This window comes from Meriones unguiculatus, chromosome 3, assembly GCF_030254825.1.
Source record: "Meriones unguiculatus strain TT.TT164.6M chromosome 3, Bangor_MerUng_6.1, whole genome shotgun sequence".
Taxonomy (NCBI): Eukaryota; Metazoa; Chordata; class Mammalia; order Rodentia; family Muridae; genus Meriones; species Meriones unguiculatus.
In genome coordinates, this window is record NC_083351.1 from 124,170,966 (window position 1) to 124,190,655 (window position 19,690).

At 36.2% G+C, this 19,690-nt stretch overlaps 1 protein-coding gene and 1 long non-coding RNA gene across 4 annotated transcripts in view; one reads left to right on the forward strand and one right to left on the reverse strand.

Moving 5' to 3' along the window:
• Positions 1-18,450, forward strand: part of LOC132653127 (uncharacterized) — a 64,747-nt gene extending 46,297 nt beyond the window's left edge. Inside the window, exons 3-4 of the long non-coding RNA XR_009590846.1 lie at positions 16,563-16,651; positions 18,326-18,450. This is a non-coding gene — a long non-coding RNA (uncharacterized LOC132653127). The remainder of the gene's footprint in view (positions 1-16,562; positions 16,652-18,325) is intronic.
• The window catches only part of Lmbrd2 (LMBR1 domain containing 2), a 58,828-nt gene that overhangs the window by 6,783 nt on the left and 32,355 nt on the right, over positions 1-19,690 (reverse strand). For all 3 annotated transcript variants that reach the window (XM_021663834.2, XM_060380477.1, XM_060380478.1), the window contains 8 exons: positions 18,290-18,471; positions 17,472-17,605; positions 15,638-15,743; positions 15,058-15,155; positions 10,414-10,517; positions 9,028-9,074; positions 6,974-7,079; positions 816-942 (listed from right to left, as the gene is read on the reverse strand). In XM_021663834.2, coding sequence (XP_021519509.1) covers positions 816-942; positions 6,974-7,079; positions 9,028-9,074; positions 10,414-10,517; positions 15,058-15,155; positions 15,638-15,743; positions 17,472-17,605; positions 18,290-18,471 — 904 coding nt within the window. The remainder of the gene's footprint in view (positions 1-815; positions 943-6,973; positions 7,080-9,027; positions 9,075-10,413; positions 10,518-15,057; positions 15,156-15,637; positions 15,744-17,471; positions 17,606-18,289; positions 18,472-19,690) is intronic.

A 19,690-nucleotide genomic window follows, 5' to 3' on the forward strand; every position in this document is an offset into this window, starting at 1 on the left:
AGATAGAGCTTAAAGATAATAAATTTCATAAATGGAACTGTCAAATAAGAGATATAAATATAGTCATGATTCCTTATTCTTTATCTCATTCTTCCTTCTTATTTTTAATGTCACTACTGCTAAATAAAGAAACCTATTTCCGTTATAAGGACTGAATGGCATAATTTTTGGTTTGGTCTGTGTTTTTCTTCAGCAAAGTTTACTCACTGTATTTCTTGTTCTGGCATGGAACTGACTATGTGGACTAGGGTAGCCTCAAACTCACTTTGTTCCTCCTATTTTAGCAGCTCAGATGCTGAGATTACAGGGAGGTATCACCATACCCAGAAGAATGTCATAATTTTAAAAATATAAAATATTGAGAGTATAAAAGGTATCAAGTGCTAAGGACACAGTTTAGTTGGTAAATGTTTGCCTAGCATATACAACTCCCTAGGCTTAACTCCTCAGGACTAAAAATACTGAGTGTGGTGCATGCCTGTAATAGGAGGTGAAAGCAGGGGACCCAAGCAAAATCCTTTCAGCTACTAGAAGGCAAGCTAGAAAGCAAGCTGGGTTATATGAGACTTGGTCTCAAAAAAGCAAAACAAACAAACAAAAAAAGGTATTAAGTATTACTTCATATTTTTGGCTTGCTATGCAGGGCGTTCAATTGGGCCTTGTGCATTCCAGGCAAGCACACTCCCACCAACCTGGATCCTCAGCCCAATATATTTTTTTATGCTTAATTACCTTTTGTGTTCAAGATCCTTATGTCAGTACATTGTTAAAATTTCAGAGGCATACTGGAGTCAAATGACATAGCCAGAACTTACCTTCCTGGCTCTGGTTCCAGAGAATCATCAGTGAATGTTTCAGCATTAAAATCCAGAGGTTCTGCATCCTGGAGAAGTTCTATTCGGTCTCTTTCAGTCCTGTTATTAGCTCTTGTGTATTTAGATGCTGCTCAAAAGAAAAAAAGAAAAAAAAACTTGCTATTTTTCTATTGTCTTTGAATTTATGAATCACAGAAAAAAAATCAAGACTGCAGTAAATGCTGGTTATGAAGACAAAAATAAGTGGTTTGGTTCTTAGAATATCAGATTCAAATTATGATAGTGTAATACAAAATGAGGACAATTTATTACGCCATTACATATTTTAAGCTCTAACCAGGTAGCATGAAGATTTAGAAAATAAAACACTGGGAAAGGATGCTCACAAACCCTATATCTGACAGAGGACTAATATCCAGAATATATAAAGAACTAAAGAAGTTAAAACACAACAAAGCAAGTAATCCAATTTAAAAAATGGGGTACAGAGCTAAACAGAGAATTCTCTGTAGAGGAATATCGAGTGGCAGAGAAACACCTAAAGAAATGTTCAGCATCCCTAGTCATCAGGGATATGCAAGTCAAAATGACTCTGAGATTTCACCTTACACCCATCAGAATGGCTAAGATCAAAAACTCAAGTGATGAAACATGTTGGAGAGGATGTGGAGAAAGGGGAACCCTCCTCCATTGCTGGTGGGAATGTAAACTGGTACAACCACTATGGAAATCAATCTGGCACTTTCTCAGACAAATAGGAATAGTGCTTCCTCAAGATCCAGCTATACCACTCCTAGGCATATACCCAAAATATGCTGTATACTTATACAACAAGGACATTTGCTCAACCATATTTGTAGCAGAGTTATTCATAATAGATAAAATCTGGAAAGAACCCAGATGTCCTTCAAATGAGAAATGGATACAGAAATTATGGTACATTTACACAATGGAATACTACTCAGCAATTAAAAACAGGGAAATCAGGAAATTTTCAGGCAAATGGTGGGAACTAGAAAAGATCATCCTAAATGAGGTATCCCAGAAGCAGAAAGACACACATGGTATATACTCGTTATAAGTGGTTTTTAGACATATAATATAGTATAAACATACTAAAATCTGTACACCTAAAGAAGCTCAGCAAGGAGAAGGATCCTGGGTAAGATGATCAATTCAGAAATGCAAAAAGGATAGACAGCAGAAGAAGGTGAAAACAAGGAACAAGACAGGAGCCTACATAGAGGACCTCTGAAAGACTCTACCCAGCAGGGTATTAAAGCAGATGCTGAGACTCATAGCCAAACTTTGGGCAGAGTGCAAAGAATCTTATGAAAGAAGGGGGAGAAAGAAAGACATGGAATGATCTGGAGCTCCACAAGGAAAACAACAGAACCAAAAAATCTGGGCCCAGGGGTCTTTTCTGAGACTGATACTCTAGTCAAGGACCATTCATGGAGATAACCTAGAACCCCTGCTCAGATGTACCATGGCAGCTCAGTCTCCAAGTGGGTTTCCTAGGAAGGTGAAGAGTGGCTGTCTCTGACATGAACTCAGTGGCTGGCCCTTTGATCGCCTCCCCCTGATGGGGAAGCAGCCTTACCAGGCCACAGAGGAAGACAATGCAGCTAGTCCTGATGAGACCTGATAGGCTAGGGTCACATGGAAGGGGAGAAGGACCTCTCCTATCAGTGGACTGTGGAAGAGGCATGGTAGGAGAAGAGGAAGGGCAGGATTGGGAGGGGATGAAGGAGGGGGCTACAGCTGGGATACAAAGCAAATAAACTGTAATTAATATAAAAATTTTAAAAAAGAATTTATAGTTAATTATTGTATCACCAAAATGAGGTTGTTTATCATTAAATTCATTTGGTTTTATTTATTTATTTTGGCTAGAAATTTATTTGAGGTATAATTAACTTTAACTCTTGAAGAAAAGACTTAAAATTTGTCCAATAAATTAAGAGTAGAGGCAATACCAACAAAAATAAAATTCTAAATTACTTTAAAATTTTCTAGCCACAATATTGAAAGTAAAAAGACAGAGCTGAAATTAATTTATCCAATTGTACCTAACAAATCCAAAATATTGCCAACACAGAGGCATCCACATTACAAGTATTCAGGGGTCCCATGTAGGTACCAGTTACCTTATAGGTCACCACAGACCCAGTAACTCTCCCTTTTCTACATGAATAGGGGTTTCCTGTAAACAATTTACATTATCAAAGTCTTGACTGAAGCAGTTCAAGCTTTTAAAAAGAACTTATGGGACTGGAAAGATGGTTGCACTGTCATGGGCGTTTGCTGCTCTTGAAAAAACCAGAGCTCAGTTTCTAGCACATGTCACCTGGCTTCAGGGGGATGGACGCCCTCTTCTGGCCTCTGTGTGCACCGCATCTACACATAAGTACACAGATGAAAAGATGCAACTTTATGAGAGAATTCTTTTGGAAAATATAAGGCAAGCCGTTTGTATCATCTTTTTATCTTCTTGGCCTCTTTCCGAATGTGGCAATGCAACAGTATGACAATATCTATTACATATTAAGAGACTGGAATTTTGCTGGACCTCACAGCTGGAGTTAATAACACACTTTGAGGTCACTTAATATAGCTATCCTCTGTGTACTTAGCCCATTCATTTCACCTGCCTCTAAGAAGGCAATATAACAGTCAATCTTACTTGCTTTGGATTTCTCATGTAATCATTTCTTTTATAACCTACTCTATTACATAGCTGTAATCTTAAGTCATATACTCATCTATGTCCCTGACCTGGAACAATGTTCACTGATAGCAGTAAATACAAAGGTTAAAAAAATCTTCTAAAATGAAAATCTACTCGTGGATATTGGTTGATAAATAATGATGTTTGATGTACTGTTTGTTATCTGGGTCTGTTAGGATCAGTTAGTGCCAGTGACTAGATCCCTTGAAAAATGCTGTTAAAGATTTCTGTAAATCTTAAATATGCTTCAAAGCAGTTGTGGGAGTAGGGTCAGGGGTGCAGCATAGCCCTGTTCACCTAAATTTATTCTTTGTTTCTCTCATGCATTTATTCACCCAGCAAATAGTGGTTCTCTAACTCACTAGTCAAAGCTTTGTGTTTGTTCTTTTCTGTGACCATTCTCTCATATTTTGAGATCTTTTGAAACTGCAGACTTTCATTCAATGGTAAGCATCCAAATCCCTTTAGAAATTGTTCCCTATTTCTGAGTTCTCACTAAAATCATAGCCCTTTACTATTTATTCTATCCTAAATATCTTTCAAATAAACCTCTGTCTTTATTCAAGTACTTTGCCTTATTTTAGACCTCCATCACTCCTTGACTTCACTACAAAAACAGACTTTAAAATGGTTTCTGAGCTTTTTTTCTCTGACAATCATATTTTATACTGACAGCAACAGATCATGCTTCTTGTCATTGAACATGGAAAATTGAGTTGGCTCTCACCTAAAAGCTTTATCCCTACTGACTAATATCAGATGGTGGGAGACACTACTCTTGCTACTGAAAAGTCACCATCAATCTCACTCCACTGTGAACCTAGTGAGCTACAGTAGCGACCTGCCTGTAAAATACACCCATTGGTGTATCTAAATGTTGTCATATAACATGTATATAAATGGTGTAATGTTATGGAAGTAATAACCACTATTTTTAAAGTTGGATTTAAGACTTGTTCCACATGACAGAACCCGTATTTGACCCTGCTAAAGTGGCCAAGAAACTGAGACTAAATAGATCAGGGGCCCTAGGGGAAAACCTACTATTAGTATTCTAAGTAAGCACAGCAATCAAATAACTCCTAATGGCATATTGCTTTACCCCTAGATTAGTTCACTGCTTAAACCTCGTCAGAGATGATTCTTCTTGCAATAATTAACATAGAGATCCAAAACTGGACAATTTGCAGAGTAAAAGACTGTGAAGCACTCATGCCTAAGCAGGATGTCTTCTTCTCTCTCCCCTCTCCTCAAATCTCAAACACCTATACAGAAGAGGGGGCAGAAAGATTTTAAGAACCAGAGTTGTTAAATGTCTCCCCCCAAAACAACATTTTTTAGACACAATAAAACTGATGCACACATTAACTCAGAGACTATGACAGAATGTGCACATGTTCAAACTGAACAAAATCCCAGCATGGAGAAGTTAAGGCAGGCACAAAGTTTCTTTCCTAAGCAAGATGCTCCTTGTAATTGATAAGATGCTGGGAGAAAAAAAAAAAATCCGTTTTCCTCAAACAGAGTGACACTGGGTATAACTACCACCTTGTATATCTACCACACTGCAGGGTGGGCCTCATGTTCAGGAATAGTTAGCCAACACAAAACATGTTTTATGGTGTTTGATTCGTTGGTTGGTTTTAGGTTTTTGTTTGTTTGTTTGCTTTTATTGTGGTCTTTTTTTTCCATTTTATGTTTTTGCTTGTTTTAAGAAAAGAAAAAACATAAAGTTGGTTGGGTAGAAGGGAATGATCCAGAAGGAGATGAGAAAGTGGTAAGAATATGATCAAAATATATTGTCTGAGTATTTAAAAACAATATAAAGTAAAAATTAAAAAGATCATACTTCCTCCCAAGTTAAACATCTTACCTACAATAGAACATCCACATTTTTGAGAATAAAAATACCTATTTCTAAATTGTCTCTGGAGTCCCTCTTATAAGCTTCCTCCTGCTTAAACTCTAGTCATGAGAAAAAGATTCTTTCCCAAACATTCGCTCACAATCCTGTGTCTTACTCTTTTTACCAATTAAAATTCCCTTCATCTGAATAAATATCATTCATTCCTAAATACGCAGCACAATTTTTTACTACAGAAATATTTAGTATAAAAATCCATTCCTAAGACAGAACCCTTTCTGTATTCCCAAGGTAATTTTCTTCAACATCTAATATAGGCTCTTTGGTAACAACTCTCATGAGATATCTGTAACATCACTGGAGTCTGCCATTAAAATATTTCTAACAATTTCCATTTAGTTCCTCTGTATAATTTCCAGCTGCCTGGTGAAATTCCATACATTTCTTCATGCACATTCTCCAACCTTCCCACTACATGTTTAAACATACTAATTAGTTATTTCCACCAATGATCTGATAATTATAATACCTGAAGCACTTTAGGCCTAGTATGTTCATTATTTCATATTTTGAAGATGGCCTATATCTTACTTTCTTATATACCTCAGAACTTCTTGTTAAAGACCAGACATTGCACTTAAAAGAATATAGAAGTTAAGTTAAATTACAGTTATGTTCAGAATAAGGCAGACCGCTTTCTGTTGGGTCACCAGTGTTGGGAGGACTAAATAAATCTAATGTGACTGAATTTAGACTCTGCTTTAGTTCCCTTAAGTCTCTACAGATTTCAAATTTTCTTCATCTTTAGATGGGCCTCAAGGACAAATGAATGTTTCAGTACTTGTTTTCCACTCTCAGACCACTAGAGGAGTACTATTCTTCCTCTAAAAGTGCACTGTTGCTGTGTAAATGAGTAGCTAGTTGAGAAGGATGCTCAGATTTCCCACTTCATCCTCAATCTCAAATAGAACTCTATTCACAGAAGCCTCAGTGGTGCAGCTCCCTAAGCAATATCTCATATTCCCACGACAAATCTTTGCCTGATACACCCTGTCACGTCCTGGCTTCTTCCCAAAAAGAAAGGGTTTGTTCCTTCCACAGGTCGGTGCAGGAACGGTGCTACACAGGCTCCTAGACTCACACAGTGGTAGAAGACCTATACCTAACTATGTCCTTCTCTAAATTATGAATATCCCGGGAACAAGAAATTTATCTTTCTCTCACTGTATACATGGGAAAGCATTTCAATATGAGCCAGCCATATTTATAAAGGTAAATAAATAATCTACCTCAACTAGTAGAAAATGAAATAGAAACATCAGGTAAATAGTAGAAATAAAGAGATCCCTAAAACACACCTTAGAAATAATTTGGTTATTTAGATTCATTTACAACTACTTATCTGATGCCACATATCCCCTTCCGTGTATACACTAAAGACTACGATAAAGGTAAGTCAGTGTAGACATATTTGTAATTCCAGAGATGGGTATGGTTTTAGTTTCTACATAGTGCAGCATTAAGAAAAGAATTCCTAAGCAAACTAGAAAATAAGCTCCTTACACCAATTGGTAGTAGTGTCTGAGAAATTTGATTCTTTGGGTTCAGGATGAACATTTCTGTTCCTGGTGGAATCTTCTCTGTTATGACCATAACGTTCTTTCCATTCCTAGAGCAGAAATCCAATCAAATAGATAACAAAAGATATACTGTCAATATTGCATGTGCACAGCAATATAACCACTTTTCATCAGAAATTCATTAAAAGTCAGTTTATTTTAATAGTTTTTAAATCAAATTTTATAACCTTTAATTTTTAACAAAAACATTTTGTTGGCTACAATTATATTAACATATTATTCCATCTAAAACTTCAAAAATACTATAATAGCAAGTTTACCTTGACCACATAAAAGTTATATTAAAAAACTGCTTTTACTTGAGGAAGCTATAAATACTGGAGATCTGATGAGCCATTTTTGATAACAAATTAAGGCTGTATACAAAACTGTGACTTATGGGTTATCATGAAAGCCAGTATGATCTCATTAACCAAGATTCTATACATTATACTTATTTAATTGAAATGGTCATTGGAAAGCACCTATTTAATGTTTTACATTAGCAGGGATACATTCATGCCAGACACTTTTGACTTTGATTACATTATTTTTTTGTTTATGTAATCAAGTCCATTAGAATTCTGGTAAAATGTAGAAATTAGAAGTCCTAATGCCATGGTTCTCAACCTTCCTAACCGTTTAATATAGTTCCTCATGTTGTGGTAAGCCCAACCATAAAATTATTTTCATGGCTACTTCCTAACTGTAGTTTTGCTACTGTCATGAATCATAATGTAAATATCTGATATGCAGGATAACTGATACGTGAGCCCAGTGAAAGGACTGTTTGACCCCCACAACAGGGTAACAACCCATAGGTTGAAAACAACTGTACTAATGGAAAGTGAAATCTATTTCCGGTAATGTCTACCGTTTGGTTCTAATTATCAAATAGAGAACAAATCTATCTTCTAAAGTAGAGAATAAATATGTTTTTTAAATATTGATTTATTTTGAGGCAGAAATCTCATTAAGCCTAAGTGGGCCTGGACCTTGCTATGTAGCCCAGGATGGCCCAGCATTCACTGAGACCTGCTTGTCGCTGTGCTGAGATTGGAGGCATGTGCACCACACCTAACATTAGCCTCTCCTTTTCACACGGCATATGCTAGAATACACAAAGGCTGCTATGATATCTCCCCTCACTTGCTTTTCAGGGTAAATACATCAATGTTAAAAAGTTATAAAAACTGTCAATAGATTTTCTTTTCTCTCTCTTTTTCACCCTCTCAAAGATTTGCTTCAGAAAATGGAAGACTAAAAAGGAATTAAAGAGAAAAATATAAATGTCATATTAGAAAAAGCATAATGATTTTAAAGCAACCAAAGCTATATTACTAACAAGGCTTCATGAATTCACTCATTGAATAAAGTGTCTGTTACATACTTTAGTCAACAAACTGATGGATGTTAGACCCAATTAAGTTACTACCAATGACTTTTTTTAAAAGATTTATTTATTTATTATTTATACAGTGTTCTCCCTGAACATATGCCTGCAGGCCAGAAAAGGGCACCAGATTTCACTATAAATGGTTATGAGCCACCATGTGGTTGCTGGGAATTGAACTCAGGACCTTTGGAAGAGTAGCCAGTGCTCTTAACCTCTGAGCTATCTCTCCAGCCCTCCTAATGACTTTTTTAAAAGAACAGATCTGACAGGATACCCAGCATGTGTATATAAAAGTATTAAAATTTTCCTTTTTTAAAAATACGTCCAGGGCTGGAGATATGAATCAGTAGCTACGAGTATTTGTTGCTCTTCCAAATCACTAGGATGCTATTCCAAGCCATCTGTAATACTAGTTCTAGGTGACCCAAATGCCCTCTTGTGTACTCTGAGTACCAGATATATACACGGTATAAAGTCATACACGCAAGTAAAACACTCATACACATTAAAGGGAAAAGAAAATCCTATGCCATTTATTCCAAAATTCTTATAGTGTTTCCTAGATATTTCACAGTTAACAATTTAAAAAATATTGTACTTACTCTTCTTCGATTTTCACCTTCCTCTTGTCTTTGCCTTTTTCTTTTCTCTAAAGACAAGAAAAAAATGGCCTCAAACTTAGTATAATATGGTTTAGTTAAACATAAAGTAACTAAAACAACGAGAGAAAACTAAAATATCTACAGCTTACTACAAAATTCCCATTTTTCTAGAGATAGCTTTATAGTCTGTCTACCTTTAGAGAAAGAATATCCTTCCTCATGGTGATCTGAGATTTGTTTTTCTGTACCTTCTATTCTTTTTTGGACTTTTCTTCTAGGCTAAGTTTACACTTTCTGTAAAGTGCTGTTCTCATATAAGTTCTTCAGATTACTGCGCAGTGCGTGGGCCTCTATTCCCCTTAAGACAGAGTCTAGAGTGGTGACTGTGGTAGTCAGTCTCTTGAGTATCACCCAGCTTACTACTCTTATCAATATTAGGAAGGGGGGTACTATGCCAAACACAGAATTATCACATCAAATAGACACTGCTTTCCTAGGAGAGCATGTAAAGGCTAGATTCTGGAGACTAAGAAACAATGTCCCCAAATCAAGGTTTTTCACCCATTCTATGATCACTTGAACAAAAGAAAACTTAATCGATTCTACTTTGTGAATAGGTTTTAGGAAAGCTCTATGTATTTTAATAGTATTTGCATTCTTTTATCATTGTATTCCAAGAAAGGAAGAACAGTTTGAATGACACATAGCAACAAAGTAATAACTCTTTAAGTTAATTAAAGTTTTATAGTTGCATAGACTTGGCAAATATGTTTCAAGACAAAACAAATCTACTCCAGTTTAGATCTTAGATTTTTCTTAAGGTCCTGGCCCCCAGACTGTGCAGGCTGTGCTTCTGTTGGCAGGTGCTTGAGCTTTAGAAGGCAGGGGCCTAAGGAAGGAAGTGAAGTCATCAGGGAAGACTGAAGAGATTTCTAGGACCATAGCCTCTTCTTGTGTCTCTCACTGTGATGTGATACTTGTTCTTTGCCATGATACATTATACTGGTCAACAGGCAAGTGACCACAGGTTGAAATCACTGACACTGAATTAAAATAAGCTCCTTCCTTCTTGCAAACCATCTCAGGTATTTTGTCACACAGTCAGAAAGCTGATTAATACACAGTCCAAGATCATGAATGGTTATTATTTAGTTGCAGATATGCTAATACTTTATGCTGCATAATTTCTTCACAAGTCGTATGTTTCATTTTCAAATATATTTGTGAAGAAAACGGGTTATACATCACACACACACATATATTAGGTCAAATATAAAAATATAAGGTAGTCTAAAATCATATGCAAATTTCACAAACACTAATTTTGTATTTGACTCTTAGGACTTTAAATTGTCCTTTTATTTATTTTAAAATAACAAATCTTACCTCGTCTGATTAATTCTTTTCCTTCATCAACTAGATCTGATGTCATATCATTATCTCCCATGAACTGCTGGAAACCAAGCAGATTCAAACAACGGGTGCCCAAACTAATAAAAGCAGATTTCAAAATAATAAGTATTATTTCACTTTGTACATATTTTGATAAATTGTTTTTTACTTTGTCAACCACAGAAAAACTATGATTCATTATTAGTTATCATGGCAAATTACATAGTAATGCAGCTAGCCATTCTTCATAAGGTCTTTATTTCTCTTTCTTTTTAAAATGCTACGTTCATATGAAGTTGAAAATTCTTCTTTAGATGTAGCCCAAGACAGCTCAGTGTTCAAGTGGGTTCCCTAGTAAAGGAAACAGGGACTGTCTCTGATCTGACTCAGTGGCTGGCTCTTTGATCACCTACTCCTGAGGGAGGTGAAGCCTTACAAGGCCACAGAGGAAGACAATGCAGCCACTCCTGATGAGACTTGAGAGACTAGGATCAGATAGAAGGGGAGGAGGACCTCTTCTATCAGTGGACTGGGGGAGGGACATAGGTAGAGAAGAGGGAGGGTGAGATTGGGAGGGAAAGAGGGAGTGGATCACAGTTGGGATACAAAGCGAATAAACTGTAATTAATAAATAAATTAATGAATTAATTAAAAAATCCTACATCCTGCTTTATATGAAGTTTAATGACTATAAGGTAGACTGAGGCAGAAATACTGTCATGAGTTCAAGGCCAACTGAAGATAAGTAAAACTTTGTCTCAAAACAAACAAAATGAATTTTGCATTGAATACCTCACTTAGTAGAGTGAGGGTTCCTGTATTCATACAGAAATTAACTGGCCAAACCATCAGCACATCTTCAGGAAAGAATTGTAGCAATGCTACGTACTGGTTGGAACAAAAGAACTTTTTCCTGTTTAAGTATTCAAATGGCATCTTTCTGCTTCTGGGATAGCTCACTCAGGATGATCTTTTCCAGATCCCACCATTTACCTGCAAATTTCATGATTTCCTTGTTTTTTATTGCTGAGTAATATTCCATTGTGTAGATATAACACAAGTTGTGCATCCATTCCTCCACTGAGGGGCATCTGGGCTGTTTCCAGCTTCTGGCTATTACAAATAAGGCTGCTACCAACATGGTTGAGCAAATATCCTTATTGTGTACTTGAGACTCTTTTGGGTATATGCCTAGGAGTGGTAAAGCTGGATCTTGAGGAAGCGCTATTCCTAGTTGTCTGAGAAAGTGCCAGATTGCTTTCCAGAGTGGCTATATAAGTTTACATTCCCACCAGCAGTGGAGGAGGGTTCCCCTTTCTCCACATCCTATCCAGCATGTGTTGTCTCTTGAGTTTTTGAACTTAGACATTCTGATGGTGTAAGGTGAAATCTTAGGGTTGTTTTGATTTGCATTTTCCTGATGGCTAATGAGGTTGAGCATTTCTTTAAGTGTTTCTCTGCCATTCGATATTCCTCTATTGAGAATTCTCTGTTTAGCTCTGTACTCCATTTTTTAATTGGATTACTTGATTTTTGCTGTTTAACTTCTTTAGTTCTTTATATATACTGGATATTAGTCCTTTGTCAGATACAGGGTTGGTGAAAGATGCACACAGTATATACTCACTCATATAGACATATAATATAGGATAAACCTACTAAAATCTGTACACCTAAAGAAACGGCTGGGATACAGAGTTAATAAAATGTAACTGATAAAAATAAATAAATAAATAAATTTATGCAGAAAAAAAAAAAAGAAACTAATCAAGAGGGAGGACTCTTGCTAAAATGCTCAATTCCTATCCAGAAAGGCAAAGAAGATGGATATCAGAAGAAGGAGAAAAGAGGGAACAAGTCAGGAGCCTGACACAGAGGACCTCTAAAAGGCTCTGCTCTGCAGACTATCAATGCAGATGCTGAGACTTATGGGCAACCTTTGGGCAGAGTGCAGGGAAAAATGAAAGAAGTGGGAAACAGTAAGATCTGGAGAGGACAGGAACACCACAAGGAGAGCAACAGAACCAGAAAATCTGAGCACAGGGGTCTTTCCTGAGATTGATACTTCAACCAAGGACTATGCATGGAGATAACCTAAGACCCCTGAACAGATGTAGCCCATGGCAGTTCAGTATCCAAGTGGGTTCCATTGTAATAGGAACAGGGACTGTCTCTGACATGAACTGATTGGCCTGCTCTTTAATTACCTCCCCCTGAGGGGGAAGCAGCACTACCAGGCCACAGAAGAAGACTAGGGTCAAAAGGAAGGAAAAGAAGACCTCCCCTATCAGTGGACTTGGGGAGGGGCATGCATACAGAGGGTGGAGGAAGGGAGGGATTGGGACCGGAGAAGAGACGGAACCACAGGGGGGATACAAAGTAAATAAAGTGTAATTAACAAAGAACTTTAGAAAAAGTATTCAAAGGGCAGTTTTAATGCTGAAATATACATATAAAATTAGCATTTCCCTGGGTGCACACCTTTAAACCCAGCATTCTGAAGGCAAGGCAGGCAGATCTCTGAGTTCTAAGCAAGCCTGGTCTACATACTGCCAGAGTTACTCAGAGAAACCCTGTCTTGTAAAAACAAACAAAAAGAAATCATACTATGGAACAAACAATTCACTCATACTTAATTTTTATATAACCCTAAGAAATAAATATTTATCACTTTATATGTACAGAAATACAACTGAGGAACTGGAGAAAGAGGTGTGTGTGTATGAGTGTGTGTGTGCGTGTAAAGAAAAATAGCAGTTAAAATAAAAATCTGATTTATACTAAGAAATGTGTAAATATCTGGCTAGCTCAGAATATGTGCTGTTGTTACACAAGAAGAATACGTGTATAGCTTTGAGTAAAGCTCCTTTCTTTGAGACAGACTCACATTAGAACCTTATAGTCACTATGAAGCTCAGGCTGCTTTCAAAAGGCAGGTCTTCCTGCTGCCCATGTGAAGCATACACCACCATTCCCAGCTTAGAAAGGAACTCTAATGCTGTTTCTTCCTTTAAGCGGTGTGTGTGTGTGCATGCCACACGCACTGTTGGAGATAAAACCTAGAGTGCTGAGCATTCTCGGCAATACTGCACCATTGAGCTACATCCCAGTCCCATGATTACTTTTTACATGACATTTCTGTTTTCTTTTACTTTAGGATTTTACATTTGACAAAGCTTTATACTAATTTATATTTCTTTGAGCCATAGAACCATTTCATCTCAAAATTGGCTAATATTGCCAATATACCAATTAACTTGAAAATATGTATTTATAAAAGATAAGTTCATAATGTTCCATTAACACTTTCATAAAATTTTTAAATGAGTAAACATATAATCAAAACAGCATTAAATATAAATTCTGTTGTTTTTTTCTACCTTAAAAGAAAAACTAAAAACAATAGTTTTCATGTCAGTTCATTTTAATATTTTTATATTATACTTTATTTTATATATGTTTTTTCTCTTGAAACACGGTCTTGCTATGTAGCCCAAGCTGACTTTCAACATGTGATACTTCTGTCTTAGCCTACAAAACCCTGGGATTATAGATGTGCCATCATTCTCATCTAACAGTCTTAAATTATAATCTTTTAAAAATAATTTATATTAATGAAATATATTTATAAAAGCAGTATTTTGGACGTCTTGGGACACTGAGTCAGTAAGCAAGGGCAGGAATATGAGAGTGAGGAATGAGAATAAGAAAGAGGGGGGTGCTAAGGCAAGTATCTTTCCATTAACTCTGTTTTAATTGAGAATTTCATACATGTATACAACAAATACGATTATATATAATCCCTATTTTCTCCCTCCAACTGTCCTCATGCTTCCTAACACCTTCCCCCTTAAATTATATCTTTTTCTAAAAAAATAATCTACTAAGTCAAGTGAGTGCTTTTCATACATGCACAGGTGTAGGGACAGCCACTGGAGCATGGGAAACCTACCTCAGCCTCAAAGAATATCTCCCTTCCAGAGCACCAATCACTCCTCAGGAAGAGAGGAGGCCTGGAGGACAATCCCCATCTCTGCAGGAACTATTGCTGGTCTGATCTTGTATAGGTCTTTTATGGGTAACTATGGCTGGTTTGAGCCTATTACTGTAATAGCTTTAACCCTTTTGAATCTTTACTTTTGCCAAGAATCTATAATCTTCTTTAAGCCCACAAAAATAATAGCCTTGGTACCTTCTAAGCCTAGGGAAGGGAGTGTGAGTGTGTGTGTGTGTGTCTTGATTATAAGTGTTCCTTTATATTGGCTATCTATCATCTGCAGGATTTAGAAACCCAGCAAATTATGTAAAAGATCCAAAGACTAAATAAATTATGTTAAGTTATTTAGCTAGGTCTGAAGGGCATTATAAAGCCTGCTGGTTGTTAGCGCCACAGCCCAAAACTTCAGAGTTACCATCCTACAACTAATCTTATCATTCTGTGGCGTACATAACTGTAACAGAATAATTGTACTTTGAACTATCTCCAGATGAAGAACCTGACTCAACACTCTAAAAGTCTCTCAAAACTATCCTAGTTCCCACAACCTCCCAAAACACAAATAGCTAAAACAAAGCCAGGAAATACTTAATAGAGTTTTAAGGGAAAACTAAGAATATGAGAAAAAGTAATGTTCTTACCTAAAATACGTAGCAATGCAGAGAATTACCACCAACATAGGATAATAGATATAGAATCCATCTGCAATAAAGGATAAGACTTTCATGGAACCCATGATCTGAAGAGCAAGAGAAGAGTTAAATCAGCACAGTTCCATATTTGAATTCCTTCCCATCTTTAGAAATTTACCCACGGGAAGTTATATCAACATATTAGACTTTTTAGGATTTAGAAAGCAAGGACAAAGTGGTACAAATTTCTTAAACTTCCTTTTTACAGCTTTCCTCTAAAGAGATCTAGTATTTTATAACTACTATAAAAACCACATGCATTACGATTATGCATATAAATGCTCATGCTACTATAAAGCAGGTTTCTGATGCTGCTCATCTAAGTAATCTAAATAAACAAAAAAACATGTTTATAATTCTAAAAGAAAACTCACTTTAACCCCATCATTAGTAATTACACACATAACCTTTATGTGAAGGCTTTAGTGATAAAAAGAAGTTCATGTGCTACATAGCTTTTCTACTGACAATAGAAGATGACTCATAACAGCATCTTACAGAGATAATGAACCTAAAGAACCATACTCACAGATGTATATGCAGTTGGCTGGGTATTCTGGTGTGAGATGGATGAATCCATATGGGTCAACCCCAAGAAGTTAAGACATAAAGGAGGAGTCAAACGGCAAAATAACCTATAATAAACATTTAAAAGCAATAACATATATATTTTAAATACAACAAAACACATTTTACGCTATAGTGAAATGTATTAAGAACATTTCAGATCATTGTAACTACAATTGTCATCTATTTGTGTATGTGTGTGTGTACATATACACATATCTATTTCAACTGGAGACACATTACAAAATTCTCTTAATCACAATTCCCTTAAGAACATGAGTGCTTAAATAACTAACTACAGCCTCAGGATGTCTGCATTCAGCATTCTGGCTAAGACTGAGATGTTACATAGGCAGGGTTAGAGAAATGGGGGCTGGGCGAATGAAAAGGTTTAAATATAAACGGCGATATTGACAAGAGTTTTGTGTGTGTATTAAGAGAAAGCTCTGGGGTCAGATGATTGTTCAAGGTTCCTGAATAAACTGCATTGAAAAAAAAAAAGAGAAAGCTCTGTATGTTGGTGATGATAGCTGTAGCAGTCTACACATGAAGGATGAAGATGTAAAAACTAATTAAAGTCTGCATTGCTGCTAATAGTAATATACAATGAATTTTGATTGGTTAGCACCTACAGACAATGTCACTATGATGAGAAGCTTGAAGAGGGTTATATGGTGTATCTGTAAATTTCTAAAACTTCATGTTCTAGTTTAAATATGAAATGAACTCCACACGGTCATGTGTTGAAGGGTTCACCTTCAGAAGGCAGCTTAGGAGATGGTATAACTGCTAGGAGGCAAGGCCTATCTAAAAGAAGCAGGTCACTAGAGATAAGAATGGGAAGATATCATGTATGGGAGTCCTGACAGTCCACCTTTGCTTCCTAGATACCATGAAGAGAGAGCTCTGCTCCAACTCACCCTCCTCGCCACGTGTAGTCTCAATTCTGGTCCACAACAACGAATACCAACTAATGGTAAAGTCTCTGACACTATTAGACATAATATTTCTGCCCCTAAGTTGTTTGTGTCAGGTATGTTATAACAGCCAGAAGAATCTAACACAGTGGTTTTGATATTTTATAAGACAAGGTTTTGACACCAGATATTACTTTAAACTTTCCTAAGTCTAGCCTATTACATATATTATAAATACCTAATATACCCAACTAATAAGCAGCTTGGATAGCCTGCCTGTAGCTAAAGTCAGCCCTCTAAATTGCTCTAGGGAAAAAAATAATGTTCCTCTTAGTATTCTTAGAAGTTCAATTTAAGTTTAGGTTGCTAACTTGTAAAACACTCTTTACATCTGACTTAGCCTTTAAACGTTCAATTGTTCATATACCAAGTTTCAAATCGGTAAATTTTGGCTCACTGTGTCTAACGAAGCATTTCCCTCCTAACAAAGCATTATTAATTTAACCATAAACTTCAAGCAAAATTTAGCTGGTAATCAGCAAACATCCATCTAAAAAAAAAAAAAACACAAAAATTATCTCACAGAAATATATGTTCATGCAACATCCATGAACAAGAAATAAGAAATCAGGGTTGAGAGATGGCTCAGTGGTTAAGAGCACTATCTGCTCTTTCAGAGATCCTGAGTTCAATTTCCAGAATGATGACCTCTTCTGGCATGCAGGTATACACGCAGGTAGAGCACCCACATACATAATAATTAAATAAATAATAAATAAATAAAGCCACAGAAATAAGAATTTTTTTAAAAAAATAAGAAATCTATAATTAGCACATAAAATGGAGACATTTCTTTTTCTTAAGCCCAATTCTACTTACATGCCACTGAAAAGAAGACTATAAGCATCAGTCTGATGATGTGAAGCCAAGTAATAGTAGTTAAATACACGAATCCTGAACACAGTAGAATAAACACAGATACTTAAGAAGAAGATGGAAAGGAAGCAAGCAATCTGGAAAAAATAGTTAAAACTTAATTTAGGACTTTATTACTGTATTTACTGTCACAAGAATTACTATTCTTCCCCAGCTATATTTACTAATGTTCTAAAATATAAACACAACAAGTGTTTTTTTTTAAATAAGTAAAACTAAATTTTGAAAAAAATTTACATTTCAACCAGTTCAATATCCTAGATCTAAAATTTTGACTCTTAGTCCTAAAGAAAACTGTTTACCTATTCCCTTGACAACTCTACATAAAGACAGTAAGGTACACAGTTTCATTGACAAAATAGGATCAAATCCTCTTAAAATGCTTTTACATGGCCAGGAACATTGGCACACACCTGTAACCCCAGCACTTATGGAGGCAGAGGCAGGAGGATCTCTGTGAGTTCTAGACCACCCTGGTCTACAAAGCGAGTCCAGAATGGCCCAGGCTACAGAGAAACCCTGTCTCAAAAAAAACAAAACAAAATGCTTTTTCACTATCCTAAACTTTTTATTGATCATCAGCTACAGCTCTTACTTTTTATAGTCTGGGTAAATTGATGAAGCTCAGTTTTGGAAGTCAGAATAATAACTGTGGGAAACTCCACTACTTTCATTCTTACTAGAAGAAACATGAGAAAAGATACAGCAGTTAAAGCTTCTGTATGAACAGATATATATTTGTCACTGGTATAAAAACTGACCTCAATATAGATATAATTGTATGTTTTTTCTGCCAGCTGAATGAATACTGCAAAGAGGGATAAGACAGGAGTTGTGCTAAAGAAGGTACACTCTGACCACACAACAATCACAGAGAAGATGGACAAAACCACGGCAAGAATCCTGTGAAACCATGGGCGCAAAAGGCATTCCCAGTACCATTCTGGAAAATACAAGAAAAATACAAAATCAGGAAAACAAAATCAGTAATAGAGTATTTACAGTCTTTCAAACAAGAAGCCAATCAGACAATACAGAAAAAAATTGCAACTTCATAGCAGAAAAGCAGACATGACTCTAGCCAAATGATCAACAGCAATGTGGAAACTGTTATCTCATGTGTTTCCTGTTCTGAGGCACTGAGCAGAGCATGACATCACCTTTGTGGTATTCCTATAAATGACACATAAGTTCTATCTAATCATGAGGATACAGCAAACTCCAGTTTGGGGACATTCAACAAAGAACTAGCCTGTATTGTCCATAAACATCAATGTTATAAAATACACCAAGAATAAAACACATGGGGCTGATTCAAAAAATACTAAGAAATATGACAACTGAATACAATATGTGTGCTTTAGTTTTTTTTCCAAAGAATATCACTGTCATAATTAAGTAAAGTATGGATAAGGTATGTAAATAAAAGTAAATTTTTTTTGTTAATTTTCTAATTATTTTAGAGTTACACTTAAGTAGCTGTATTTTTAGAGAGTGTACACTGAAATTCCCATGGGACAAAAGGCCTCATGTATGGATATAGGTCTGGAAGATTAAGAGGAAAATGTATGTAGAGAAAGAAAAAGAAAATTAATAAAATGTTATTAGCATATAAAGAACCTGGGAATATGCAAATAATTTTTGAAATCCTGGTTTTATTAAGTCTGAATTTCAGTAAAACATACAGGTTAAAATAAAGCTCACTAAATTGAAAAAGATCTCTATCCATCCATCCACCCACCCATCCATCCATCCACCCATCCATCCATCCACCCACCCATCCACCCACCCATCCACCCACCCATCCACCCATCCACCCACCCATCCACCCATCCATCCACCCACCCATCCTACTGAAGACTGAACTCAGAGTTAGTATGCTAACCATACTGTCTACCACTGAGTTACAGCCTGCGACAAGGCTACGTTTTCCCTTCATTAACTGAAAAGGTTAGACCCAGCTCACTGTCTTTCCACTGTACCCTCAGCATAATTCCTGATTATACAAACATCCACACAGACAATTCTTTATCAACAACCTGGTCTGTCACTGTTTTCATCTTCTGTCTTTTATTGAGTTAATCTTCTAGTCCTCCACTTTAACCCAATTCCTCATTCCCATAGTCTTCCCTAAACCTTTTTACTGCTAACAGCAATTTTCC